The 23,894-nt window shown below is 36.2% G+C and overlaps 1 protein-coding gene across 1 annotated transcript in view; it reads left to right on the top strand.

The window, feature by feature from the left end:
• DCAF17 (DDB1 and CUL4 associated factor 17) overlaps positions 1-21,652 on the top strand; it is a 37,482-nt gene extending 15,830 nt beyond the window's left edge. Inside the window, exons 7-14 of the mRNA XM_080798086.1 lie at positions 1,878-1,982; positions 2,282-2,387; positions 9,424-9,566; positions 12,825-12,934; positions 15,953-16,043; positions 16,745-16,828; positions 19,590-19,745; positions 20,523-21,652. Coding sequence (XP_080654212.1) covers positions 1,878-1,982; positions 2,282-2,387; positions 9,424-9,566; positions 12,825-12,934; positions 15,953-16,043; positions 16,745-16,828; positions 19,590-19,745; positions 20,523-20,669 — 942 coding nt within the window. The 3' untranslated portion in view covers positions 20,670-21,652. The remainder of the gene's footprint in view (positions 1-1,877; positions 1,983-2,281; positions 2,388-9,423; positions 9,567-12,824; positions 12,935-15,952; positions 16,044-16,744; positions 16,829-19,589; positions 19,746-20,522) is intronic.
• Positions 21,653-23,894: the final 2,242 nt, after the last annotated feature.

Below are 23,894 nucleotides of genomic sequence, written 5' to 3'. Positions count from 1 at the left end.
GTAAAAGAATCAATAGCCTTCTACTTTCCATTAAAAATTTGTTACTTAGGGGCGCCTGGGTGGCTCAGTGGGTTAAAGCCTCTGCCTTCGGCTCGGGTCATGATCCCAGGGTCCTGGGATCGAGCCCCACATCGGGCTCTCTGCTCAGCAGGGAGCCTGCTTCCTCCTCTCTCTCTCTGCTTGCCTCTCTGCCTACTTGTAATCTCTGTCAAATAAATAAATAAATAAATCTTAAAAAAAAAATTTGTTACTTAGTCTAGGTGGAGAGTTATTTATTGGTCTATTCTACTAGTCTTTAATTAAGCACCTCAAGTATTACTGAGGTCAGATCTTCATGGTCCACTAAGAGTCATTAGCAAATAAGATGAACGTATCAAAAAGAAATTTGTATAAGCATAGTATACTAAGCTACATGAAGGTGAATGAGTAGTATCAGTTGCTTATTCATTGTATTGTGCCAGGCTCTTTGAGTAGTTTATAACTTTGTAACATATAGTGGGTTCAACTAGGAAGGTAAGCAGCTTCCCAAATCCTAAGTAAATGGAGAAGCTGGAATTAGAACCTAGATTTGACTCCAAAGTATGAACCAAATTTTAAAATAGAGTGGCTTCTTTATTAGAGCACTCATTATTTGAAAACATGTTTGAATTACACAAGTCCTCCTTTTCAAAGTGGGAAACAAAGATCAGCAAATAAAAAATCATGAATTAGTCAAGATTGAAGCAAAGCATAATTATCTGAGAGATGACAAGAAACACAACTTATGAATTTAACTATTTTCTTTTTGCTTGTGGATTGAGTAGTTATGTGTGCTTATTACAGTCTACAACAGGAATGAACACTTAACTAAATCATAAATTGTTTTTATTTATTCCTAGGTGCCTATGATAATCACTGGAGGGATTTGGTTTTGATTAGGGTTAGTTGGAATTGAAGCGTATCTTCCACTTCCCATGTATAGAAGACTACCCAGGGGCCAAGCTCAATATGTACTTTAAGCTAGTTATTGGGGTAGTAAATCTTCACTAAATAATTTGTGTTGAGTAGAAACAAACAGATTTCCGCTTAATTTCCACTTGTCCTTTCATTGCTATGAATATTTGTCTATGTTGGGTTTTATTAAATATTAAAATAGGCATAGAATCAAGTTATTTTATCAGAGCTCTGTGGAGAACAATGGCAGGATCCAGTGCATAGAACAAAAACAGAAAGGAAGCAAAGAGCCAAAGCCTTACTCAAGGTTAGCCAGGCTAAATGTCTCTATAGGTGCTTGCTTGGGCTTTAACACGTTTGGTTTTATATGACCAAAAAATTAAGCGGTATTAGATATTTAAAGAACAAAGTAGTGATAAAAATCTGGAGTTGGCTGTTTTTCATTATAAGTACTTTCTTAGATCCAATCTTTTCACTTTTAGGTAAAAAATAAGTCTCTTTATGAATAACATTTTAGCATGAACAATGGGCCCCTATATTTACTCTACCGCATATATCCTGCAGGGTAGAATTAGATGGTCTCAGTGTATGCCGATGTCCACGGGGAATAGACTATGTTATTAAAAGATATTGACAAAACTGTAAAGCGAATGGATGAAGCAAGTGAATGCTGCTGAATCATTTTGAGGGTTAGGTGCTGCACCCCCATTAGTGCTGCACCCCCATTAGTGCTCCACTTCCATTAGTGCTCCTGTTCGAGACTCTAGTGGCCTACTACCCTAATGACATCTTAACTTCAAGTCTCTAAATTATAAGTAAGTTATAATGATAGGAGCAGTGTTGTGGTGGTGACCCAAATATTAAGCAACTGCCCAAACCACTGTGAACACTCAGAGGATTGGCCTTCTGGTCTTTTCTCAGGTGATATCTACTTTTCCCCTCAGATTTTCGGGAACGTTACAGATGCTACCTTGTCTCATGGAATACTGATTGTGATGTACAGCTCAGGACTGGTCAGACTCTATAGCTTCCAAGCCATCACTGAACAGGTAGAGAAGACTGAAATTTGCCATATTATAATATCTCGAGGTTTGGACTGAGGTATGATTTTTTTTTTAATGGAATGCTTTTAGAGTAAGACAATTGTATAGATTTCAACTCTACAAAACTGTACAAATGCAGAAAGACAAAGTAACCTTTAAAAGAGGGGAGGGAAGATAAACAGAGAGGCCCTCGAGTCAGTGAAGATATTTTCTCTGTCATATACATGTGAATTTGACTTTTTCTCTCTTCGGACAGCAAATAAGTAGGTGCTAAAGCCACCGTTTTTGTTTTGTTTTGTTTTTAGTTCATGCAACAGAAACTTGACTTAGGGTGTGCATGCAGATGGGGTGGGACTGCTGGAACTGTAGGAGAGGCTCCTTTTGGCATTCCTTGTAATATTAAAATCACAGGTATGGCTACTATGTAGCATTTTTTTCACCTTAAAAAATAAGTGGTCATATAAATATTTATTGTAATTATCCAGATGTTTTCTCATAATTTAATTATAAACTCAATTCATTTTACTTCTCTACAGTATATTCCTTGCTATTGAATAGGTATTAACAAAATCTATCAGTTACTCATTGAACTGAAGGCCTGGGGATACTGAATCTTGTTTGGCTTTTAATTAGGGGAAGGTGAAACCCAACATCACTGATAAGATAAATGAAGATTAAAATTATCTTTTAGATTCTTTTAGATCTTTTCAGATTCTCAAATACCAAAAAGTTACATAACAGGGTTGTTAAAAGTATAGAAGTATATAAGAATCTAACAGCGTATTCATTTATTGTTGGGGTCCTTTGTGGAGGACAGTTTGTCATTGTGTACCAAAGCTTTAAATGTATATACTCCTTGAACAATTCCGTGCCTAGGAATTTATACCAGATATATTCACACATGTACAAAATGACAGATGTACAAGTACCACATTCTTTCTAATAGCAAATGATTGGAAATAACGTGTACATTGATAGGTGACACTAATATTATTTCATTGTTTTGCTGTATCATAAATTTAATTGTTTTATATTCATTTTTTCATAAATCTAATTGTTAAAAAAATTTTTTTTGCATTGGTATAGAGCAATTCCCAATATATATTACTAAGTGATAGAAAGGAGTATAAAATTGTATATAAAAAGCTTCATTTGTATAAAGAATTCATATTCACATGTTAAAAGTGTACATATAAGCATATGTGTTTAGATTTGCTTGAAATATATGAAAGGGCATCCAAAAACCTGATAAACAGTAGTTACCTCTGAGGGATAAAAATGAAATGAAGACTTAGTTTTCATTATATATCTTGTGATACTTTTTGAATGTGATGCTTACGTTGTGATTCCTTGTGTATGCATGTACACACATAGCTTCTTGAAATTTTAAGAACTTGACATATACCATTTTACTGATGAACTCTAAATTTGTTGAGCCAATTCACTGCTTTGGACATGTGGGTTGTTTTTAATTTTCTGTGATTACAGATAATATGAGAATACTCCTGTAACTATTAATGATTCTTGCCTGAACCAATTATGTCATTTGGGGTGGCAGAATAGCCATTTGAAGGATTCTGTCATTCCTTCCTCCTTTAATAACTGATATTTTTCTAAAAGAAAAACTTTCATTTGTCACCTAAGGATGAACTATAATTCCTCCTAAAAAGTCAAAGTAAATACTTATTCCTTCTCTTTAATTATCAATATTTGAACAAGGAGTTGGTGTTATAGTTACTCCCAATGGTGGCAAAAATTTTTTAGAGGTCAGCACACATTCATAATCACAAAAGACTCAAGGATTTTTATTTATTCAAAATTATATAGTTACAGTCATTATTCTTTTTTTTTTAAAGATTTTATTTATTTATTTGACCGACAGAGATCACAAGTAGGCAGAGAGGCAGGCAGAGAGAGAGAGAGGAGGAAGCAGGCTCCCTGCTGAGCAGAGAGCCCTATTGAGCCACCCAGGCGCCCCTACAGTCAAATTCTTAATGATGTTCAAATTGCCCCAAATTTGGCCAATGAGAACTCCATGCTGACATACCCCAATAGTCTTTGAGAATTTCCTTGCTTTCTGGAACAATAATATATCCCAGGTTTATCTTTTACTTTCCTTGTCCTAGATCTGACAAGAAGCCATTTTAGTAGAGAACATTATCATTGACTGTGTTCGTTTCCTAGGGCTGCTATTAACACCACAGACTGATAGCTTTAAAATTTAATCTCTTATGGTTTCAGAGGTTAGAAGTCTGAAAATAAGTTGTTGGCAGAGACAACCTCCCATACTCTAGGAAAGAATCCTTTCAGCTTCTAGTTTGTTGCCGACAATCCTTGGCATTTCTTGGTTTGTGGCAGTGTTAACTCCCATTTCTGCCGGTCCTTATAAGGCCTTCTTTACTCTGGGGTTTAGGACCCACCCTTATCCAGGATCACCTCTGCAAAGACCCTGTTTCCAAATAAGGTCACATTCACAGATACTAGGGGTTAGGACTTTGGCTTATCTTTTTGAGGGACACAGTTCAACCCGCAACACAGACCAAGATCTAACTGTGCTCAATGCAATTGGTTGTCTTTATTTTTTGGTGAACAGAGGTGGGAAATATAGTAAAACAAAAATTCATTAGTTTATTTTCATATTGCCAATTTAATTGTTCTTTGATTTTATATTTGTATTTCTTTTGGCTCCCACTAAACTTCTTGATACCTAATAAAATTTTATCCTAGTATGTATGTGATAATCTTAAAATTGCCGTATCAGCGCTACTACTAAAAACTATAGTGTGAAGGTTAAGATTTCTATACTGTTGCTTTTGTTCTTCATGTACAACCCAATAAGTGTACTGCAGAATAATGTGTTCAAAGATTATTTGAAATTATTTTTCTATATGATTAGATTACCAATTTTATGTAATTAGATTCATTTGTTTTAGTTTGTTTTTAATTTTAGGTTTGTTTTTCCCTTTTGATTTTATTCTTAAAGGTGTAAATGTGTATATTTCAAAGGTTAAAACTATATAAAAAGATATTGTCTGAGAAATTTTGCTTCCATACATAGTCCTTTTATTCTCTTACTTCCCTCCCCCTACCCCACCCTGCCCTTCTAAGTAATCATTATTTTTGGTTTCAAGGTATCCTTCTATTATTTGTTTTATAAAAATAAGCAAATGTGTGTATTCTTTAAATGTTACCTTCTTTCCTATACCAAATGCAGTATATCATATACTCTGTTATGTACCTTGTATTTTCACTTAACATGTTTAAACTTTTTTTTTTAAGATTTTTATTTATTTGACAGAGACAGCGAGAGAGGGAACATAAGTAGGGGGAGTGGGAGGGGGAGACGCAAGGGAGCAGGGAGCCCAATTCGGGGCTCAATCCCAGGACCCTGGGATCATGACCCGAGCTGGAGGCACATCCTTAATGACTGAGCCACCCAGGTGCCCCTAAACGATTTTTGAGTAGAAGAAATATATAAGATTAACTACCTGTTTTTCTTATTGAAATAAAATTGATACGTATATATAACATTTGATTAGTTTCCAGTGTACAGCATAATAATTCAGTTTTTCCAAGGACAAGTCATCTCCCACTTGCCAGTGAGTCTTCATAATTAGGATATTACTAAGGCTAGATGTCAGGCAAAGAGGGATTCTTGATGGCTCTATCCCTTAGCCATATTTGTCCCAGCAGCTTCTTCTATAGCTGTAAAATTACAAATAGAGACTTTAGCCAAGCACGCAATGACCACCTTTAACCAAACCCAACATGCAGTCACGCACAAATTTGAAAGGTAGCCCTCCAAAACCAGATGGGCCTTGACATCCTGACTGTTACTCAAGAAAAAACTTATTCTAATATTGAGACTAAATATTTTGTATATATCCCTGATGACTCTTAACATATCCATAGTTTTAGCAGATACACACACACAAATTAAAGCAATGTCTGTCTCCTTGAATTCTCTCAGTGATTGGATTCTTCCTGGTTTAGCGGAAATGGATAGTCTTGGTGGAAAACACTAGCTATGATAATAATTATGCTAGATTTTTTTTCTTTATTGAGGGAGCTATTGTTATTACATGCTTTGCATAAGTATCGGATAAATTATCTCCATGGAAACTGTAGGAAGCATCTCATTCTTATGATGAGACCTCATGAGTGCCTCCAGTGCAAACAATTTGCCACTAGGGGCCCTTCATTTAATGAGATAGCTCAGGATTTTTATGCCTCTTAGTAGGTAGGATCTATAATCTTTTTCAGCCTGAAGAAGCTACAGAACATGAGACCTTCACTCTTCAAAACCCCTTAAGAATTAGGAGGATAAAAATCTTATAGTAGGGAATGAGAGAGAAACTGAAGGGGACCCAAAGAGAAAAGGCTGTTTTTTTCCTTTACTTCTTTTCCAGTTTCTATTCGTGCTAGGACCTGCACCCCTGCCCCACTTTACACATGCCTTATAATGCAAATAGTGCATGTCCTCCTTGTAAGGGACAAAGAGTTAATGATTCTCTAGAATAAATAACATCTAAGGAAGGACCAGGTGAGAATGACTGGATGAAGCTATCATATATGCGTTCCAGACCACTGGAGCTAGACAGCTGCATGCCAAGACCCCCTGACTCCAAGGAATAATACCTGAGCCCTCTTCTTTGTTCTAAATGGTTCCTGGATGCCAGAGAGGACACATACACCAGATCACCATTGTCAGTAAGAAACCCCACACCCCAAACAAAGATGAGACTCATGCTCCTTTCCTTTCCAAGTCCCATGGAGTGTCTGTCTACATCTGCTCGCTCCATATCTTCAATAAACTCTGCTTTCGCCACAAAAAAAATTTATTTTTCTATACACTACTAAGTGATATGTAGTGTAAATCTGCGTGAATCCACAGTAAATCTAGTTACCATTTATCACCATACAGTTGACCCCCTTCATCCATTTCACACACCCTTCAGCCCCTTCCCCTCTGATAACCATCAGTCTATTCTCTGACTTTATGAACGCCTGTAAATAATGCTGCAATGAACATAGGGGTGCATATTATCTTTCCAAATTAGTGTTTTCATTTTCTTTGGGTAAATACCCAGTAGTGGAATTGCTAGACCATATGATAGTTCTATTTTTAATTTTTTGGGAAAAAAATTATTTATTTATTTGACAGAGCACAAGGTGAAGGGAGTGGCAGGCAGAGGGAGAAGCAGGTTCCATGCTGAGCAAGGAGCCCGGTGCGTGGCTGGATCCCAGGACCCTGGGATCATGACCTGCACCAAAGGCAGATGCTTAACCAACTGAGCCACCCAGGGGTCCCTATTTTTAATTTTTTGAGAAACTTCCATCCTGTTTTCCATAGTGCCTGCACCAATTTGCATTCCTAACTGCAGTGCTTGAGGGTTCCCTTTCCTCTACATCCTGTTGTCATTCTTTTTCTTTTCGATAATAGACATTCTAGCAGGTGCGAGGCAATATCTCACTGTGGTTTATTTAAATTTGCATTTGTCTGTTATATCCCTATATTTTAAAATTGTAGAAAAATCATATCCTATTATAGCCATTCTTTTATAAACCATACAACATTTTGCACAATTTATATTAGAATTCTAAAGTGTCATTGCTTGACCTTTCACAGACTCAGAGCATTATAATAATTATTATTTTCTTTTTAGTGCCTCTCTTTCCACAGTCTAGCCAGTAGGTTCTCTTATTCTTTTAACACTACACTGACATCCTTGTAAATATCCTTTATAGCAATACTGGATGTGAAGTTCAGACCTATCCTAAAATTTCCTCACTACGAAACATGGAATCAGCTACTCTCTGAATTTCTAGGACCCTTTCATCACTTCTTGGCCTTTTAGCTAAGATCAAGTGTAGAATTTCTAGGACTCTTTAATTGAAAATAGTATTAGAGATCAAAATTCGGGCTCTTGTGGTTAGTGGGGACCCATTAGAATTGTGATGAACAGAATCCTGCTGTTACTTTGGGGCCATTTTTAGCAACTGCTGAGAAAAGCCTTTCTTTATAAATACATCTTGTTGGATTGACTTATTTTTCCTATTGACTTATTTTTCCTAGTCTCTACGACATACCTACTTGAAACTTTAACTGCAAATTCAAACTCTAATTATTTATTTTTTATTTTTATATTTTTTTCCTCATTCACCATCATTTGATAGCTACCATATTATCACATATGATGTTTGTACTTCTTTCATAATTTACTTACTGATTTTTTTTTGCCCAGTTTTCTGTTGGGTTCATATTTTTCTTATTAAAAAGACTTCTTTGTATATTAAGAATATTACTCTTCTCCTAAAAAGGTTTTTAAGAAAAAAGCACTTTAAGTATGCTTAATATGTTTATACTTATCTCTTTCTCAGGATTATCCATTTGTGAATTCATTTTTCATTATTTTTCTATGTATAGCACCAAGTAGTAAATTGTCCTTATGAAGAAGCCTAATAGAGTCAACACTTCTATGTAATACGTGACCCTTGAGTGAATGGTCTTCCTATGGCAAGCCTCTTTACTGACAGTTATGGCCTCAGAACCAAAGAGTGTACTCTTAAGGTAGAGGGATTAAAAAAAAAAGAGTCATAGATTAACCACCTACTGAAAGACTGTGTGCTTTGTGGTGTTTCCCAAGGACTGCCCAAATGGTATTCTGGTCTTCTAAAGCTATAGAACCTTCAACTTCTGCATTTCTCTAAGAGTACATCTGTTTCACTCTACTTAAACTTAGTTGTCATCAAGAAGACTAAGAACCACCAACAGATACCTCTTTTATGGTGTCAGTCTTTAAATGACAGTAACTGACTAGATGTATCTAAACTAGTTAACTTGTCTAAAGATGATACTACTACTGGTGGCTACCTTTTAATAAAGCTTTCACTATGACAGGACCTGTCCTAAGTGGTTACATTCATTATGACTAATATCACTTCTACACTGGAAATCTTAAGACTTCTCTGATAAAGTTTGCTAAGTATAACCTGCTAGTCTGGAAGATCTCTTCCTCACATCTGAGGGAATTATTAGACTTAATTACCTATTAGGATTATAATGAGTGTTGCAAATAGTATCTAACTCAGAGTCTGAGACATACATGCCTAGTAAATAGCAGCTCCTCTTATAAGGTGTACTTTGCCTTTTTTTTCCATCATGGGCACCTTCAGCTCACTTTTTATCTCCACTTAGTTGCAAGTCACACATACTCTGAAAACAGATGTCTAGATTTTGACCTCATAACATTTGTTTCCTACCAGCTTTCTCTTTTCTTAGTAATCAGCCTCTTTCCTGGTTATATTTTATTTCCTGAACATAGTAATTTTTCATTAATGGAAATTCACTGATGATGCATGCAAAAAAGGGTTGAATTGAGTTCATGAATGTTCCAAGGCTACCAGAACGGAGAAAATAATAAATTCCTTTTGCCCATCTCTGCAGACACACCACCACTGCTCTTTGAGGTGTCCTCCCTGGAGAATGCTTTTCAAATTGGAGGCCATCCTTGGCACTACATCATCACACCTAATAAGAAGAAACAGAAAGGGGTTTTCCATATTTGTGCCCTGAAAGATAACTCCTTGGTAAATCATAAGTAATCAAACCTTTTAGTAGTAAATTTGTATTAGAAATTCTTTATTTTCTACTTCTGTAATAAGAATTCCTAAGAATTAGTTTTTGTTTGTATTAATAGTTGGTAAACAATGTTAGATACAGAAGAATACAAAGAATATAACAAACACTTGTGTGTACTACCAAGAACTTAAAAGCATTGAGATCGAAAATTTTTAGAAACCAAAGATTTCTTATGGGATCTCTGCAAAACATTTCTGAAGCTCCATAGTGGAAATTATTGAAGGAATATGTTCAGGCTGCTTCTGAAATTGCTGGTGCAATGTGTGGTTGGTTCTGTTTTGTCATTCTTTGGTACTATTAGCTTTCCAGAGCAGAACCAGGTAGAACCCTGTTGGTCACAATGTAAGCATTGAAACATTGAATTTTTAAGAAGATTGTTAAGTTACTTATGGCAGAATAGGAAGAAATGGTAAATGGTAAGACAATAGAAATTTCTACCCCTTGAATTAATTTTCTTTATTTTCTTTTTGAAAATGATTTACACATGATTTATAATTTAATTTAATTTAGTTCAGTTCAATTCATTGAGGGCCTAATGTGTGCCAGGCATGGCTGCATACATATTCTCTTCCCTCAAGTTGCTTATGCTCTTGAAAACACACATGTAGTTAAATAAGATGCAGTGCAAAAGAACAAGTGCACTGGGAGTGGTGGAGGGGTTCCCCTTTGGTTTGTATTGCTGAGTTAGTGTAATTTATTTCTGGAATATCATATAGGTTCAGCTAATTCCACACCCATCTCTTCCAGGATCACACTCAGTCACTGCTGGACTCAGTGGCTTTTAGTCACAGGCCACCTTTCACCACACCAAAGATCAACACAATCTTGGGTCCAGTTATCTATTTCCTTTGATGTCACTACCAGGGAACACTGTGTATAGTGTCTTATAGCTTTCTTTTGTGGGGACATTGTCCCCTTTCATTTTTTCATTTACCCATCACATGTAGCAGCTCCTGTTTGCCCCAGCCCAGTGACATCTTCTTTTAGAGTGGCCTCTCTAGGGACTGTTTCCTGGCATGACAAATCTGTGATTTGATTGTTCACCTCTCAGCCAGTGAACATTCTTCAGCCACCAGGACCTGTCACATCTCTCTTTCACTTAACTTTTCTATCCAGTCAAACCCTGTATGATTCACATTCTGGATATTTAGTGCATATTCTTTTTATAATAGAACTGATGATACGTGTGTGTGTGTGTGTGTGTGTGTGTGTGTGTGTGTGTAAAATGGCCTCCAACATTTCTATCAAGCATGCCTGTCAAGTACTCACCTTCTGTAATAACTGATAACATCTAGTCATATCTATATTTCAACATATTCATGAGTAATTGCCGAATTCAGAGGAAGTTTTCAATCCTTTTGCCAGACAGCTTAGATGTAGTCACATTAACTTAAGGATGCATATGCCCATTACTTCCCCACCTGTCAGTCAGAAGAGCAGGTAACCCACAAACACATGCAGCCAAACTGAAGAATTCAGAAAATGTTTCGTAGCTTTCTATTAAACTGAGGTTTAAAATCTAGCATTCCAGCACATAACAAAAACTACAGAGGCTGTTAATAATGCTGCCTTATATTCAGCACAAAAAGAGACAATATTTCTTTTGCATGTTATAATAATTACAGTAAAGGGAATTGTCTAAGGAAAGATGTGTATAGTATGTACATGTTTTATTTTAAACAAAGGGGCATCCAAAGCTAATACCATCTTGGACACATTAATTTCAGTGGTTTCAACCATGGTGTTTAAATTGATTTCCTTATATGTACAATGTAATAATTACCACCATTCCTATTAGAAATTATTAAATACTTATAAAAGTTCCTGAAAAATTAAATCTCACTAATAAGAAAATGTGTTAAAATCATTTTTTTAGAAAGCGTGGCATGCAAAGCACTTAGTGACATAGCCCTCACCTACTTCTCTAGTCATATTTCTTTTGTAGGAGCCAAAATTAAAATTTTTATTCATCTGTACACATGCACATGTTACATGGATTAACATTTCTGTGTTTTGTGTTTTGGCATCTCTTCTTTTTAGCCATTTTCTGCTCATTCTTTAAGGCTCAGTTTAAGTTCTGTTTTTTCTTCTGATACTCTGCTCACCTGAGCTGGACGCTTGAAAATATCCTGTGCATGGCTTGATTACTTTGTTTTCTACACCATCTTTTTGTTTGTTCATTTTTGTTTTTATTTTTTACATTGTCTTATTTCTGTTATGTTTCTGCCTCCCTTCTTGATTATGAGCTTTTTGAAGGTAAGAGTTATGTTTAGTTCCTGTGAGGTACAAACACCTACTGTGATACTTAAAACATGTCCCGTCAGTATGTGCTAATGAAATTAATAAGTTAATATTTGAAAAATTTGTATCTAATAGGAAAGGTGGTGTCACTTCATTTTACATTGGAGAAATTAAAGAAATTAAATGAAATCAATGTATCCATGCTGGTGTTAATTCCCAGTGCTCCTGTGTATAGGGTAAAACATTTGTGTACATATGTGATCATATAGCCTGGAGGTATCTTTTTCTTTATTTTAATGTCTAAATGTCCTACCATGAAATAAATCTCTACTTGCCTAAAAGGCTGAGCAGTATTAGACCATTTCTCCATTATTAGAGGTTTATATCTGACTTATCCAAAGAGATTATATGACCTGTTTCTGAGATTTGGGTTTGGGGTGCCTGTTTATCTTTGTGTTAACCACTCCTTTTGACAGTTTATTGGGGATAGGCAAGGGAGGAAGTTAAAGGGAACTGTGTGTGCAATATTTGTACAGAGCTATATCATGGAACAAGTCCTTGGACCTCAGAATCAGAGCAGCTGTTTAGCACGTGTAAAACATCAAGCAAATGATTCATCCTTTTTGTATATCAGTTTTCTCATCAAAGTGAGGATAATAATATATGCTTTGAGTGTTATTAAATGAGATGACTCTAAAACATTTACTGCAGTGCCTGATGTAAATTAAATGCTTGAGATATGATTACTGTTAAGTTATTATTTGTGAGGCAGATTGTATGGTACAGGGTAAATGTTCTAGATTTCTCAAGTAAAAATGGCTTTATTCAATTCTCATACATATCCCAGTCCAACTGTTGATATTTCCTCTTCCCTGTACCTTTGATTTACTGATCTGTGAATGAAGTTAGTTTTGAAAACTTATTTTCCCCTAATCTCTATTTTCAATATTTTTACCCAACTTCAGGCAAAAAATGGGATCCAAGAAATGGAATGTTGTTCTCTAGAATCTGACTGGATCTATTTTCATCCTGATGCTTCTGGTAGAATAATACATGTCGGCCCAAGTCAGGTCAAGTGAGTATTTTTATTCATTACTTTAAAGTGAAAGGTAGCTTTTGGAAGCATTTATTGGCATGTTTATTTTTGCCAGCCAACTGTTGACTCAATTTTAGAAATCATTAGCTTGTTATATGTTGTTTCCTCAGAGACTGGCATCTAGAAAATTATTCTTTCAGGCTCATCATTACTCTTTGTAGACATTAAATTTAAATAAATTCTTTGGTGGATGATATATGGGTAAAAGGAGATTCAGATTGGCTTGTCCTCATCATGTTTTGATTCTCCAGGATTAAGGAGAGAAGTGATTTGTCTTTGTTCTAAAAGACAGCTTTAGAACAGGAGTTGTTTGAAGTAAACCTTGTTTTGCTTTGTTGACCCACATCTTGCATACAGTTGACCTTCCCTTTCTTGAAACATTCTTCATTTGGCTTCCCTGACACCACAGTTCTGAATATTTTCCTCCTTAATACCCTTTTATGTTCTTTCTCTTCTACCCAGACTTTAATTATTGGATGTCCTCAGGATTTAGACCCTATTTTCTTCTCACTCTTCATTCCCTTTCTGCATGATTCTGTTTATTGATTCTTCTTATTCCCTTGGCTTCATAAATCACATATACACCAAAACTCCAAAATTTATCCTAGCCAAAACCTCTCATCTAAGCTCATGCCAGAAATCTGGAATTATTCTGAGGACTTTGTTATACTTTTTGTCTTTGATCCATACATATACATATATATTCGTGTGCATTTTCTCTCTCTCTCTCTCACACACACACCCACGTATCCTTTGAGTCCTTTTTTTTCCCTCTTTCTTTCTTTCTTTTTGTTGTTGTTGTTGTTGTTGTTGTTGTTGTTACTAAATATTTCTTAAATCAGTCTCTTTCTGCCCTTGGCCTGTTACCATGTTGGTCAGACTATTGCCATCACTAGCCTGGACAATAGTAATAGCCTACTTACAGGACTCCCAAGAATCCATTTTTGTACTCTTTAAGTCTGTTTTCTTCTCAGCAGTGAGAGTGATTTTTAGAACTATTAACATGTTAACACAAAAACCTAAACAAGTGGATTCTGCTTTAACCTTTTTATGGCTTCTTGTTCCTGAGATAAAGATCATCATACACTTGGCATGGTCCTCCCACTCAGTTTATTTCAGTCATGCTATCTTTTCAGACAGTCAGGGACCTCTTTCCTCCATTTGGAGTGTGTTTCCCCTTCCTGTTCTCTTAATCTTAATTAATCCCTGTTAATCGCTGTTCTCTTAATCCCTGTTCTCCTGATTTCTATTCATATTTTGTCCCCAGCTTAAATATCCCCTTTTCACAGAGTACTTCCCTGATACCCCTCATTAGATTAGCTCCACCATCTTACTTTCATACCAGCCACTGTGTTACCTTCCTCTAACACAGCAATTTTAATTAATTATTTGTTTGATTATCTGCTTAAATATCTAGCTTTGGAGTCATCAGCTCCATAATGACAGGGAAAGAGTCTGTTTTGCTGACTATAACCCCAGGACTGAGCATAACACTTAGTAGCACAGAGTAGGTACTAGTTAGTTGGTTGAATAAGAAAGACATTATCTGCCTTCTCTATTCCTTATGTTTCATTTTAATTAGTTTACTTCTCTGGAAAGAAGATAAAGAAAATAAAGGGACTTAATTAAATAAGATTATGAACTTTTCTAAAAAGTCTTAAAAATTGTAGTTCAGCTTTAGTAAAGCTTGATTTTAATGCTTATTGCCTACTCATGTTTTCTTTTTTCTTTTCTTTTTTTTTTTTTTTGAGAGAGAGAGGAAGGGATGGGCAAATGGAGAGTGAGATCTTAAGCAGGGCTTGATCTCACAACTGTGAGATCATAACTTGAGCTGAAATCAAGTGTCAGATGCTTAACTGACTGAGCCACGCAGGTGCCCCATAACCCATTTTTTTAAAGATTTTATTTATTTATTTGACAGAGAGAGAGAGATCACAAGGAAGCAGAGAGCCAGGCGGGGCGGGGGTGGGGGTGCGGGGAGCAGGCCCCCTGCAGAGCAAAGAACCCAATGTGGGGCTTCATCCCAGGACCCTGAGATCATGACCTGAGCCGAAGGCAGAGGCTTAACCCACTGAGCCACCCAGGCACCCCACATAACCCACCTTTTTTAATAGTAGTTTGAGCTTAAGAAAATAAGGTCCAAATATACTGCGCCCTTTTCCCAGGTTCTAGAGGATAGGCACTTTTAAACATTGGCATGAATTAAGATAACAAATTGAGTAATTTAAAATCTAATCTGATTTCTTTGCCTCTGGCAAACTCTAAGACTTCTGGCTCTTCCTAGCCACGGTATCTTCTCCTCCCGGCTATTCTCTTTACCTGTCTGAGACTTTAAGCTTCGGGAACATTGTGCTTTTGAAGCTTGTTAATGCTGTGAACAGATTTGTGTGGGCAGTGGACAAATTATTTTCTTTTCTCTTGCTTAGTAAGCTTGATCCATTAAGCCATTTGTACTCAGAAAACCCAAATCTTTAAATATAATCCTACAATAAAAGTATTAAGTAAATTGGGGTTTTTAAATATTACTCTTCTATGAAAACTCTTAGTTTAGGTTCAGTTGCTTCCAGTCTGCCTTATAGTTAACTCTGAGTGTTGTTCATTGATATCTCATTCTATCTTCAGAAATAGAAAATGCCAACATCTACTCTAATGCCACCGTTAAAGCTGAAACCTTAAAGACTATTGCAGGATGACAAAGATGAGGTCCTTTAGGGGAGCTTTCATTAAGCCAGCTTGGAAGATGGCTTAAGCTTGAGGAAGTGGCTTCATTATCTACATCAGGAATACCTATTGTCACAGGTTTTTCTGTTTAACAAAATCTGAATTTGAAGTTTATAGACACTAAAGTGATCAGACATTACTATTTCAGATTCCACAGGAGGAGACAAGAACTAACAGTTTTTCCTGTAATTTACATTTGTTGAGTTTCATTTCAGTAGTTCAACTTTGGTACTTTGATGATCTGTTGAGGTCTTAGGTTCTTTTTTCCCTTTTCAGAGTTCTAAAGCTAAATGAAGTAGAAAATAGTAGTGCCCAGCATCAGATCTCTGAAGATTTTGTCATTTTGGCCAACAGGGAGAAGAACAAAGTAAGCCAGGAGTACTTTAAAATTCTTTGTGTATCACTGTCTTTCTATTTGAGAATATAGTATATAAATGTGTTTGTCTTTTAGTGTGCTGAAAAGAACAGCACAATAAAAATCTGGGTTTTTTGTCTGTGCGGGTAGCTGGTCTTAGCCCCATGCACAACTGAGAATTGAAAAGAGTTGATTATATTGAGCTTAACTTTTGCTAATATCTGTTCCCTTTCTGAGTTTCTATTTAAGTTTTTATTGATGAATTTTCAACCTTTGGGTTTAATTAATTGTGCAAACATACAGTAGGTTGGGGTAGATATGAATCTTTAAAAATCACATGCCATGCTTTAACTCCAAATAGTGTGCTCACTAACTCCCTTTAGTGTGCAAATTAAGAACATGAAGATAATTATGCAGAGAGAAATTTCCAAAAGCAGATCCACTGTAGCATTGCTGTACTTATACTAAAGCAAAAATCAGAAGGGCAAGTGTATTTATTGTTTGTCTATTTTGGTATTTAATCCATTAATTTATCATGGTCAAGTATTTTTGCTAATTGGAGGATCAGAAATTTGGTTTAGAATTTTCTCAGTAGAGGAAAGAATTGTGGATGTTGGATAAGGGTTAGTTGTTTAATGAAATTTGGTACAGTTTTGCTATTTATTGTACATAAAAGGACTCATCATATCTTTTTATTTCTCTCCATATGATAGAATGAAAACTTACCCACTGTTACAGCTTCTGGACGGGTGGTGAAAAAAAATTTTAACCTTCTGGATGATGACCCAGAACAAGAGGTATTACTTTAGCCAGAGATAACAAACCAAACTAATGTGTACTAACCCTCTAATTTTTAAATTATGCTTCTCAGACTCTGGGATAGGGCTTGGGGGTGAGTAGTTCCATGCAGACTTCGTTGGTAGGATTGTGCATGGTATTTCAACCAGTGCATCCCCATCATCCTATCTTCTCATACTGGAATTATTCATAAGATTATGTTTGCAAAAAGGTTCTTAGGATTGAAATAATTTGAAAAAACTACTAGCTTATTGTTTTGTTAATGTGCACATTTATAGGGAAATTTCTTAATAGAAAATACTTGAATTACATCCTGATGACTTTATGGCTTTTGCTTTATTTTTTACTTACAAGACATGGCTATGTTTGTTAATGATCGTGGGCCAGGGAAGAAGGGTGTGAGGGTGTGATAAATTCAATCAGCCTCAAGCCTGAACTTGACATTGCCAGTCACTGAGCTATTACATTTTTATCCTTTTCTTTTAAAGAGGAATTGAAAGTTCTTACAAAATCAACTGGCAGTGATCATGCTTCAAATATATAACCATTGCATGAATTCTGATCTGTTTGGAGCAGAAAACTGTTTGCTTGTGTGACCATTTCTAGGTAGAAACATTAGAGTAGGCTTCTAAGGATAGTTTTTGAAACTTTTTTAAAAAGGTTGGAGGTGGGGCGCCTGGATGGCTCAGTGGGTTAAAGCCTCTGCCTTCGGCTCAGGTCATGATCCCAGGGTCCTGGGATCGAGCCCCGCATCGGGCTCTCTGCTCAGCGGGGAGCCTGCTTCACCTCCTCTCTCTGCCTGCCTCTCTGCCTACTTGTGATCTCTGTCGTCATAAATAAATAAAATCTTTAAAAATAAAATAAAATAAAATAAAAAATAAATAAAAAGGTTGGAGGTTGGGCGCCTGGGTGGCTCAGTGGGTTAAAGCCTCTACCTTCGGCTCAGGTCATGATTCCAGAGTCCTGGGATCAAGCCCCTCATCAGGCTCTCTGCTCAGCAGGAAGCCTACTTCCCCATCTCTCTCTCTCTCTCTCTCTCTCTCTCTCTCTCTGCCTACTTGTGATCTCTGTCTGTCAGATAAATAAATAAAATCTTTTAAAAAAATAATAAAAAATAAAAAATAAAAAGGTTGGAGGTGACTCAGTATGTTGCTACTCTCAAAAAGAAATATATATATGTACATTTGTGAATTATATAATGTATTATATATGTACGTATTTTATAAAATATGTCATATAAAATATATAATATAAAAAATATAAAATAAATACATGTATATTTTTTGAACCATAGAAATCTATTGAGAACAAAGCAGAAAGCTCCCTGTAGATAAACCATATTCAAGAAAGACATACTAAAATTCCTAAAAGATAGCAAAAATAATTAACAAGAAGGTGGTAGTGAAGAGAGAGATACTCTACATCGAGAGATTAGAAAACAAAAACATTTAGCCTGTAAAAGAGAAGCTGAAAGGAGTTGGGACTAAAGACTGTAAAAATCACTAGACCCAGGCAAGAAGTCTACTCTTTGAAGTTTGACCAAGGTAATATTAAGGCAAAAAAGTAAATAGGAAGGAACCATGTGTAATAAATCTCTGTAAATTTTTATATCATGGGTAGTAAAGGCAGAAAATATAAATAGATAAAAAAGAAGTTTGACCAAATGTGAGTGAAGGTTTAGTATGTGGTGGTTCAAAGAAACTTCTTGTGCCTGCCAAAATGTCCCTTCCTGTGGTCCATCCCTGGATGGCTGCCATGGATCTGCTTCCCCTGTGAGGCTGTTGAAGTCCCAGGTTTACTTCCTTAAACAGAGTTTGAGGTTAGATTTTTTTCTTCCTTAAGACTTTGCCGTCATGAATCATTTCCAGCTAACATCTCTCATCCCAGTTTTATTCTGTGTGTTGGATTTCAGTTCCCAAATAATATTCTCCCTCAAATGTAAGTAGCCATTTTTGCTTTCTTTTCTTTTTTTTTTTTAAGATTTTATTTATTTATTTGACAGACAAAGTGAGAAAGGGAACACAAGCAGGGGGAGGGGCAGAAAGAGAGAAAGAAGCAGGCTCCCTGTGGAGCAAGGAGCCTTATGTGAGGCCCAATGCGGGACTCAATACAGGGCTCCATCCCAGGACCCTGGGATCATGCCCTGAGCCAAAGGCAGACGCTTAATGACTGAGCTGCGCAGGTCCCCCATCATTTTTGCTTTCTTTAGGAAACCAAAAAACGTTGAAAGGAAAAAAAAAAAAGATGGCAAATAGAGTGATAAATAGTATGTGATAGGCTATCAGTTCTTCTTAAAAGGACTTGTGTTTTTCTGAGGTAAGATCCTTCTGACAAAGTGGGTCATTTTTAGGTTTCAGAACTGAACTTCATATATTTTTTTTCTGAACTTCATATATTTAGTCCTCTCTGGAAGCTAGTGAACACACATGTTAGAGGCAGCCGTTGAATACCCCTTTGAATTTGGAGAAGTTCTAGTTTGCTGTCATAATAGAGAATTTCCATAACATTTTGGCTGAGAGCTACATAGACTTGGTTCTGTTAAAATGTGTAGGTATGATACTGCTGCTGTCTTCAGAATCTTGGGACTTTACTAGGCATAAACGTAGAGACCTGTTTCTCCTTATGCTCTGACCCATTCATTCCTCTTTCTGCATTTTAAAAATAAATAATAGAATAGTTAAACTACAAATAGAAATAATCCTAACTGGATAACTGGATTTTGCCCCTCTTTTCCTCTGTCTTATCCATCTATTCACTGAGACTTTTAAAATTGTGGACTATGAAGATGAGCTGGATTTGCTTTCCGTGGTAGCTGTTACCCAAATAGATGCTGAAGGAAAAGCTCACCTGGATTTCCACTGTAATGAATATGGAACTTTACTTAAAAGCATTCCACTAGTGGAGTCATGGGATGTGGTGAGTAGAGTCCATGGAACACAAAATTGTAACGATTTTCTTTGTAGGTGACATTTATTGGAACAGATGTTACTGTGTTCTTGTCAGTCCATGGTCACCTGTACTAGTGACCACATCAAAGAGGATATCATCCTGCAGGACAAAATGAGTACTTCTTAAGCCTTCCTTTCCTAGGAATTAGAGGATGCCTCCTTTCTAGAGTCCTTAAAGATAAAATTTTATGTTTTATTCTGAGACATGCTTCCTTACCATAGTCTTTGGTTTTCTCACATTTTATAAGTTTGGTAACATTTTTAAAAATAGAAGTATACTATATTGAATGCCCCCAGTTACTTAATAGAGATGATACCTAACATATAGGGTTTGCAGGCACTCTTGGACATATTTGTCTACTTTTTTGATTATTACAGAATATAAAAACTGTAAGGAAGAGCCACTCTTATTTTAATCTAGTCCTTTGTTTTATCGGTGGAGTACCTGGGAGGTTTAGCAACTTGACCACTGTCACACAGTGAAATAGCAGTATAGGCAATAGAATCTGGGTGTTCAGATTCCTATGATCCAGCGCTCTTTCCATTTTCAACGTTTTACGTGATGCTTTTCTTATAAATAATCTGCATATTCATAAATAATGAAAATAAACTATTTCTAGCAATTGTTTTGTTACCAAGTATATTTTTGAAGAGCCCAAGCATAGGTGCTATGACATTATAGTGATATAATTGAGAACTTGGTTATTTGAAGAGGAGATTTCATTTCATTGCGTTTTCATTACAGACATACAGCCATGAAGTCTACTTTGACAGAGACTTGGTACTACACATAGAACAGAAACCAAGCAGGGTCTTCAGCTGCTATGTTTACCAGATGGTATGTGACCCTGGTGAAGAAGAAACAACAAACAGAAGTTGTGAAAAAGAGTGAGATAATTTTAAATTTTGAGATGTAACTTACGAGACCTTTAGCCACATAACACCAGCAGCTATGTTCAGTCCTCCTTTTTGTTATCTGCATAGCAAGTTCTCTAGTATTTTCTAGAAAAGGTCTTGTGTTGTCTTCAGATGATTGTGACTTCTTTTTTAAATTCTTGCCATACAAGGGGGTGGTAAGGACCATTTTAGAGCTTTTCACTGGCGGTGGCGCAAATATTAAGTGTTGGGTAGCACAAAATACAAGTTAATTTCAGTTGTTGGGAGAGGGTTATTGATGGGAAGTATTTAACATGGTTCTTAAAGGATGGTATGGAATTTTGATAGGTAAGACTAGACAGGAAAGACAGACAGACGTAGAAGATACAGAAGGAAATCCTCTATCCTCTACACCAAACTTTGCCTAAGGGTGAGAAAGGAGATCGTAATGTGAAAGAATACTTTTGAGCCATAAATATGTCATCACATTTTAAAAAATAATATATATGTATATGTATGTTTTATATTTATATATAGCATTAGGAATTGGCTCTAGTTCCCAGATTATTTTTTATTCCATGGTTTTATTCTCTTGGCTTGGTGTTCCCATTATTTTTCTATCATAGACTAATGTAAAAGATTCCAAGAAAACAAATTTTTTTCTGATATATAGCCTGTTCAGCTCTTAACACATCTAAGAATGTTGTACTCATCTCACCATTCTATTTATTTGGTGAGTTTTCCAATTCTGCCTAGGCAGTATTTTCATACCTATGCAATAAGATAAAGGTATCCTGGATCCCACCAGTTCTGCTCCTTATAGAAGAGTAGATAAATTCTCAATTCCTACTAGCTTGGGAATTGACTGATTAGCTAGAAAAAGGCTTTTGGCTCTTAGTTGTGTAATGAGTATTTTTTTTCTTCTTTGTTAGGACCAATCTAAATATAATCCTTGAACTCAGATAATCATTCTACAGATTGTTAAATAAAAGCAACCTAAGGGAGAAAATTGTTTCTTTTTGCTTCCTGTTTGAGAAATCCAGTTGCTGCAATCCACATGTTCAGCACATTTCTCTGATTCAGTCTCAAAAGAATAGTAGAAATAGAAGGGGAGGAAACAGAGTAAAAATCATTGCTGATTCAAATTTAAGGTTAAAATACAGGATTTTAGCTTAGATAATTTACATTAAAATTCAGTTTTGGGGGGCACCTGGGTGGCTCAGTTAGTTATATGTCCCAACTCTTGATCTCAGCTCAGGTCTTGATCTCAGGGTCATGAATTCAAGCCCCTCATTGGGGTTAAAAAAAAAAAAAATTTTTAATCCTTCCATTTTTCCTTCGGTTTTGACTTCGTCCCATGTTAAGAGTGATGTGAATCTTCCCTTTTCTGCCCTTGAATTTTGCAGATAAATTTCAAACTTATTAGAATCAACAGGGCGGAGGAGAAAAAGTGTTAACCTATTCCAGACATCAAGAAATTAGTAGGACAGTCCTTAAATTTAAAAAGAAATAAAGGGAGCAAACCTAAAACTGTCTTTTGCATAGTAGAAAAGAAGATTGCTAACATTTTAGAGTAAGAAAATATTTATATGTGGGCTAAAGATAAATCTTTCTGAATCTGATCCGAAGTGTAATAACCATTTGGGAAAGTAGAAGTGATTACCTCATGAGCAAGATAATAACTATCTTCATGTATTAAATTCTATACTTTTATATCTACTAATTGAAAAATCCACTCTTTGTTTTCTGTACCTTTAGTAGTACTATTTAATATAATATTTGAAGCTTTCAGAGCCTTTTAGAGACACGATTGTGGTTACAGCAGTTGAATAGGTATGATGTGCTGGATATTGCCCCAAACTCACATCTAGACACTAACTGTATCTAAACAGTCATACCCAGTGAATTTACACCTTGAAAAACAAGTTCTGGATAAGAGGTAATAGATTATAAATACCAAAGAAAAGAAAGAAACCAGCATTATATGGGTTTCAAAGAGATGCAATGCTATATAAAAGCCAAAAGCCTACTCTCCAAGAGTGTTTCAGAAAAGGATGTCCTAAGACTTCAGTCCTGTCTGGTTTTTTAAAGAAGGAGCTCGTTGAGTTTCCCCTTCTCTTCTAAGTCATTATCTTCTTATGATGAAATCATAGGAACTCATCGGCTCAGAAAGGCATCTGAGAACTAGCTGAGATTCTTAGCTGCTTTTTAGGCTGGGGCCAGGTATGAGTGGGTGGGTAGAATATTTCAAGGCTAGGTATGAACTGACCACTGAGAAACTCCTAATGTTTCACCACTACCAAAATCAAACCAGACCAGGATCCACGTGCCCTATGAGCCAGGCAGGAAATGCACCTGAGGTGAAAGTCCATAGGGAGTTGTGGGGAGTGTAACAAATAGAAGGGTTATGCCCCAAGTAAGAGGACAGGCTGCTCCTAGTTTCAGCCAATCATAACAGTATGTGGGAATGTGGGCTACATGATTGTTAATAGGATGGTTGATAAAAAGATGCCAAAAGGTAGAATATTCTAAAGAATGTGGGAAGTGTATGGATAACACACACAGTAGGAGACAGTACAGCATGCTTCCCAAACAAGTGTGGGCTTCCCAGCTTCCCATAGGGCTACTGCAGCTGTTCATTCATTGCAGGCATGACACTGCAATTCTCTGGGGTGGAGGGAAGTGGCAGTTAATATTCTCATGGCCCCACCTTAACCCCCATTGTCTGCCTGACTGTTTGAGTCTTCAACTGTGTGCCCACCTACTTAACAAGCACTAGTGATAAGCATAAAACATTATGGGTAATGTTTCTGAGTGTTTAATGCAAAACCGAGGGAAGCAGTATAGCTTCTTTCAGCAAGTCTAGATGATATGCTGATAAGTGTATTTCTGCATTTCACTACTTGCAGTTCTGTATCCTCGCAGTATCAGTGCAGCAGGGTTATCCTTCTTTGACTTTCTAAAACATTTCTCACAATTTGAGGGGTTTGAATTACCTAGCGAGGAGAAGATGTTCTATTTAAACAAATTAAGGTACTCCACATTCTTCCACCAATTGAATGTTTTGTTTTTTGTATGTACTTTTTAAAAAAATGATAACTTACATATATTGAGTGCTTTCTCTCTACCAATCACTGTGATACATGTAAAACGAATTGGCTCACTCAACATTCAGAATAATCATGAAGTACGAACTACCATTATCCTTCCACATTTTGTCAATGAGGAAAGTGAGGCTTAT

Source organism: Martes martes (assembly GCF_963455335.1).
Source record: "Martes martes genome assembly, chromosome: 3".
NCBI classification, from domain to species: Eukaryota; Metazoa; Chordata; class Mammalia; order Carnivora; family Mustelidae; genus Martes; species Martes martes.
Note: the sequence above shows the minus strand (reverse complement) of the source record. Positions and strands in the feature narration are given on the sequence as shown.